Source organism: Myotis daubentonii, chromosome 2 (assembly GCF_963259705.1).
Source record: "Myotis daubentonii chromosome 2, mMyoDau2.1, whole genome shotgun sequence".
Lineage (NCBI taxonomy): Eukaryota > Metazoa > Chordata > Mammalia > Chiroptera > Vespertilionidae > Myotis > Myotis daubentonii.
Genome location: NC_081841.1, coordinates 105,918,919 through 105,924,918, shown reverse-complemented (window position 1 = coordinate 105,924,918; position 6,000 = coordinate 105,918,919). Strand labels below are relative to the sequence as shown.

At 39.8% G+C, this 6,000-nt stretch overlaps 1 protein-coding gene across 2 annotated transcripts in view; it reads right to left on the bottom strand.

The window, feature by feature from the left end:
* Positions 1-664: 664 nt before the first annotated feature.
* B3GLCT (beta 3-glucosyltransferase) overlaps positions 665-6,000 on the bottom strand; it is a 162,452-nt gene continuing 157,116 nt past the window's right edge. For both annotated transcript variants that reach the window (XM_059684099.1, XM_059684100.1), the window contains one exon: positions 665-2,054. In XM_059684099.1, coding sequence (XP_059540082.1) covers positions 1,887-2,054 — 168 coding nt within the window. In that variant the 3' untranslated portion in view covers positions 665-1,886. The remainder of the gene's footprint in view (positions 2,055-6,000) is intronic.

The following is a 6,000-nucleotide window of genomic DNA, read 5'->3' as shown; positions in this document are numbered from 1 at the left end:
ACATAGTTCCAAAAAGTAAACATAATTCACAAAAGGCCTGAAGGTACCAGATGAGGTTCTCTGGTATCAAGAGAAGGCACTGATTGTAACAGAGGAAGCGCAAGATATGTCTTTATGTTCCAAGGCCAGTTTGATCCTATCAAGTGAATATGCTGTTTTCCAAGTGTGCGACTGGTAGGCAGGCACAGAAAGAACTGAAGACTGTCCTCCACTGGGCTAGGCAGCCAGGCCCTCCAGGAGTATTATTACAACTGACAAGAAGGTGACGATGATGGTAGCAATGACAATAACCAAGCTACGACAACGATGCTGAAGTCAGCAGCAGCAGCTGACAATATCTATAAATTCCTTGGGTGCTTCTACCCAGCAGATCATCTGTTCCTGATCCATTTCTTCGACAGACCAAAAAATCCACTTTAAGAATCATAAATGCAATGCATTCAGGTGACACTGAAAACACATAGGTACTCTTATTTGCTGATTTGGAAAAATGGTAAATACTCTGGTATCATTTTGGAAATGAGTGAAATCTAAGCTACGAGAGAAATATATTGTTAAAAAGCACATACACATGGGGACTTTTGGTGGTATGGCTTTAAAACCTATGCTTGGCTATACAAGCATTATAAGCAAAATTAACAAATAGCAGTTTTTATTTAAAAAAAAAAAAGAAAAGAAGTATTTTGCTATACCAAAATTAGTTTAAGACGTATCAAAGTCAAATTTTCTGCAAATATCTTTAGAAAATGGAATTATGTAATTAAAACATCATATGACAGAATACTTTATACAAATTAATAGTAAATGTGTTAAATCACTATATATTAAAGATATAATTTGAAAATTAGAGCTGTTTCACAATATTATGTTCAAATTTTATTCTTTAAGAACTCAGGAAAATTGGCAAATCAACCGTGCTGTCCTTCCAATTGGGTTTCATGGTACCTGAGAAGGGATACCTATTCTGAGTCAAGAGAGTCATTAAGTAACATTTAAAGAAAAAAAAAGAGCAAAACATCAGGTAAAAATTAATTTAATTCAATTCCAGAGACTTACATAGAGCTCACTGACTTAAATAAAACATGACAACTTTGTTTTTAAATACTGAGGACACAATTTCCTGGCAGCATCCAGCACATTTTCCTGTTACAAGCAAGCAAGAAAAGATAGCGCTTCAGGGAGAAACAGGACACAGAAGAACCACTAAAGAAGTGAAAAGTCCCCACAGAAGACTTCTTTTTTTTATGAGGCACAAACAGAAAAAGAGATAAAACATAACAACCCTGATTACAGACTATGGGGAATTTCATAGCTAGACTCTTTAAGGTGTTTTATGAATCATCCCTAGTATGGCATTATTCCTATCAGGTAACCAACAAATAATTTTCACCATCAACAATACAGTTACAAGTTCACACCACGGTAATATCCATGTCAATCAATGTTCCTTCTCTCTCTCTCCATCTCTCTCTCTCTACACGTGCATGCACGGACACACACACGCACCCATACAGAATGATAAACAGTCATATCTCTCTGGTCTCATGCCCACTGAAACCTTCATTAAAATGAAGAGAAGGAACAGAAAGGAGACTTCTGGTGCTATTTATTTTCCCGTGAGAGTAATAAAGCTGCTGTGCCACAGCTTGAAAACCACACAGGAATCATTGTGTAGTACAACAATGCAGAATGCAAAAGCAAGTGATTTTTCCAGGAAAAGAAAGTTTCCTTTATGATTCTGTTTCCTCCCCCCTCAAAAAATACCACATACAGGATTTCCACCAAAAGTCAGGAAGCTTCTGCGGCATACGCCAAGTAGCACATGGACAGCCCACAGGCGGAAGCTAGAGTCTGGGCTTCGGTTTGTGCTCCTAGGTCCCCAGGCTTTATAACTCATCTTCAAAGCCTTTTCGTGTCTCTGGCCTGGCTTTGTCTTCCTTGATGGGTGCCAACCACGTGACATAAACCTTCAATGGGTCACTGTTCCAGTGTTTATGGAAGGATATGGGAACCTGATGAGAAAGGTAGTCCTCAGGGTAATCCACGGGCCGGGCCTGCAGGAAGAAAGGAGAATTATGCTCGCTCCTTCATTGAGAACAATTTTGCCCCAGAATAGCATGTGAATGTATGAAACGATTGCATTCTTTCAATATTTGATATTGATTATGTAAATCTAAAGCAAGAAGGAAAATCTGTTCCACTAAAACTTTTCCTCTCACTGTAGGCTTGTAGCCTTTGCGTCTCCAGGTACTTTAATACCCCAAATGCATCACTTTATGCCTCTGTGGGAGATTCCTCGACCACAGGCAATAAATATAGAAGGCTTTGCATGGTAATTTCAGTTACTATTAGGACTTCTGCAAAAAGGCAGAAAAAAGTATTTCCCAGGTCCGTCTACAGGTACTCCGACCAGGTGGGGCAGGACATTCTCAGGGCTCCCTTTGCCTGTCTCCTGCTGACAACTCATTAGGAATGCCTGTGTCTTTTAGTGGAGGGAATGTGAGGCTAAGTGACCACTCACCTCCTACCTGAATATCTCATCTGGCTCCAAAAGTGTAAATGAATGTTCTGCATAACCCAAAACTTTTTAATGGCTAAAAAGCATTTGTATTATCATTTCAAAATTCTCTAAACTTAAGAAATGAAATGTAAGTAGAATCAGATATAGCCTAGACCAGTGATGGCGAACCTTTTGAGCTTGGCGTGTCAGCATTTTGAAAACCCTAACTTAACTCTGGTGCCGTGTCACATATAGACATTTTTTAATATTTGCAATCATAGTAAAACAAAGATTTATATTTTTGATATTTATTTTATATATTTAAATGCCATTTAACAAAGAAAAATCAACCAAAAAAATGAGTTCACGTGTCACCTCTGACATGCGTGTCATAGGTTCGCCATCACTGGCCTAGACAGACAAGACTGAATAAGTAGCTTAAAAGGTTTGGAAGCAAACTGATACCAGATCCTGTTTTGTTCGCTCTAAAAAAAGCATCCATCTTCTGTCAATGTTCATCTTGCTTATACATCTCTACAGCCTATCTGTGTTATATAATAACTCAATGGGTTAGAAATACTAAGAGTCTATACCTTAGTAAAACTAGAAATGATACATTTTAAGAACAAGTCTTTTCTAGACTAATATTTTATTAAATTTAGCTTAAATTTTTCATAAATATTTAAAGTCTTGTGAATGGTTCCCAGAATACCTTCATTAAAATTTTATTTCATCCAGTCCTTGAAACAATCTTGCAAGATAGTCAGATTATCATGATTCATCTCTAATTTATAGATAAGGAAACCAGAGCTCAAAGAAGTTGTGACTTCCATGGGGTAGTATGACTAGCAAATGTTGGAATGGGGGCAAGGGTTGGTGCCAATTGCTAGTCCAGTGTCCCACCGGGATGCCTGAGCTGGACCTCAGTGCACAGGCCTGGCACACCACCTATGCTTTAGTTCCCCAGCCTTCCTGGGAGGCTGTGTGCAGTGGTGGCACATGTATCCTGCTCAGATGAGTGCTCAAACGATAATACCTGTGAGGAAGGCTTCAAAGTAATGAACGGGGAGAACCTTCACACTTGTCAACATTTGGTATGGCCACTGTATTTCCCTTTAAAAATTCTAAGCACTCATAGAGTTAAAAATGTAAAAAGGAAATTTAAAAGGAAAATACAGTGAGATAGCAAAAATAAACTAGATTTCGGTCTAATTGAGTTGGGGATGTTTTGAATATTAGCTGAGGGAATTCATATATTTTGTGATGTTTATTAGCAAGGCTGTCTGAGAGTTTGCTGGCAGGAAGGAAACCCTAGGAGAAACTTACTCTCAATTCAATTCTCGGATAATCCCACAACGGCCCCAAAGAAAGAAAAAAAAAGCTATAGAAACAAATCACTGCTTGTTTTTCACATTTAGAAATGAAAGGTGGGAGATACAGATATGCCTAACAGGAAGAAAAGAAATGCGTAACACCTTTCTCTTTATTAATTTCTTGCAAAAAAACAAAAACAAAAAACAAAACCCAAACCTGACAATCGATTTATTTCTCTAAGTTAATAAAAGAAAGTAATTTTATGGATCTACAAACTTCTTAAGTCTGAGGCTACCTACTGTCTTTCCCTCTATTAATATAATTTAAAGTGATAACTGCTTCTCAGCAGCCCTGTATGCAAGTGAAGAGCTGGCCTAACAAGCATTAGAAGGTGCTAATCATATCTGATAAATGAGGTCACAGAAAAGAACATGACAAACTAGAAAAGTGAAATGATACAAAGAGGTATCTATAATATCGAGACATGTACTAGGAAATAACCTCTCATAATCACACCTCTGTGCCCAAAATGCCAAAAGGAAATCCAAGCTGGGCAGGGTCAGCACGAGAACATAAATTGGGCAAAATTAACATCTTTTACCTGTACAGATTAGAGCACACAAAATAGTACAACAAATGGAGATTAAAACTGTATTTCCTTAGACATATATCCATGTGTTATAGCTGTATTGAGGTGTACTTTATATATATACAATTCACACACAGTTATGGTAGTTTGAAAATTTTTGGTAAATATCCAGTTAGCCAACCACAAATCCAGTTTTAGAACACTATAATTCCCTGGCAAGCGTTTGTAGTCAATCCCTGTCCCCACTGGTAGACCCAGGAAACCTAATTTGCTTTTTCTCTATAGTATTGCCTTTTCTAAAACTTTCTTATCAGTGGAATCATATAGTATGAACTAGAGGCCAGGTGCACAGATCCGTGCACCAGTGGGGTCCCTCGGCCTGGCCTGCACCCTCTCGCAATTCGGGACCCCTCGGGGGATGTTGGGCTGGCGGTTTCTAGTATGCATATAAGATCTTTGGTTAATCTCTTCCCGCCCTCCTCCTTTCCCCCTCCCCTCTGAGATTCATCAGTCTGTTCCATGTTTCCATGCAGTGTGTTGAGTGTCTGCCCCCTGGTGGTCATTGCACATCACAGCTACCAGTTGAATGGTCAGACGGTTGCTTAGGCTTTTACCTATATATACTAGAAGCCGGTTACACAAAGATTCGTGCATTAGGCCTTCCTTCCCCTGGTTGCTGCCACTGGTTTTCCTCCAGCACCCAGGACCCAGGCCTTTGGTCCGGCCGCAGCAGAGAAGCCAAGCCTCTTCAGTTTTCAGTCTTCACTCCAGCTGGAGCCTTCAGTCTACACTCTGCGCCTTCATATGCAAATTAACCGCCATCTTTGTTGGGTTAATTTGCATAGTCGCTCTGATTGGCTGGTGGGCATAGTGGAGTGACACCAATTTGCGTGTTTCTCTATTATTAGTGTACATATAGATTTTGTGCCTGGCTTCCTTCATGTAGCACGGTTGCATATATCAATGGTTCATTCCTCTTACTGCTGAGAAATACTGCATTGTGTGGAAATACCACACAAACAACAAACATTTCTGATCACACAGCTTTCATGGGTCAGGAATCTGGACACACTTAGCTGGGAGCTCAGCTTCATAATCTCTCGGGAGATGCCAGCCCGGGCTATGTGGTTTCATCTGAGGCTCAACTGAGAAAAGAGCCCCTTCCAGGCTCACTTGGTCATGGTAGTATTCAGTTCCTTATGGGCCAGTGGACTGAGGGCCTCACTTCCTTGCCTCCTGGGCAGCTTGCTTTACCAAACCTTGCAAACCAAAAAAAGCCACAGGGAGAGCCTGCAAGGAAGATGGAAGGAAGTCTCCTAACTATCATCTTTGCCATACTCTACTGACCCACACCAAGAGGAGGGGATTACACAAGAGTGTGAACATCAGCAGAAGGGGACCATTGAGAACTATGTCATAAATTGCCTACTATGTGTATGTTTAACTTTTAAGAAACTGCCAGAATGTTTCCAAAGTGACTGTCTTTTATATTCCTACTAGAAATAAAGGAGAGATCTAGTTTTCCAAATCCTCATCAACATTTGGTATGGTGTCATTCTGCTTAGCCATTTTAGTAGACATATGGTGGTGCCTTATA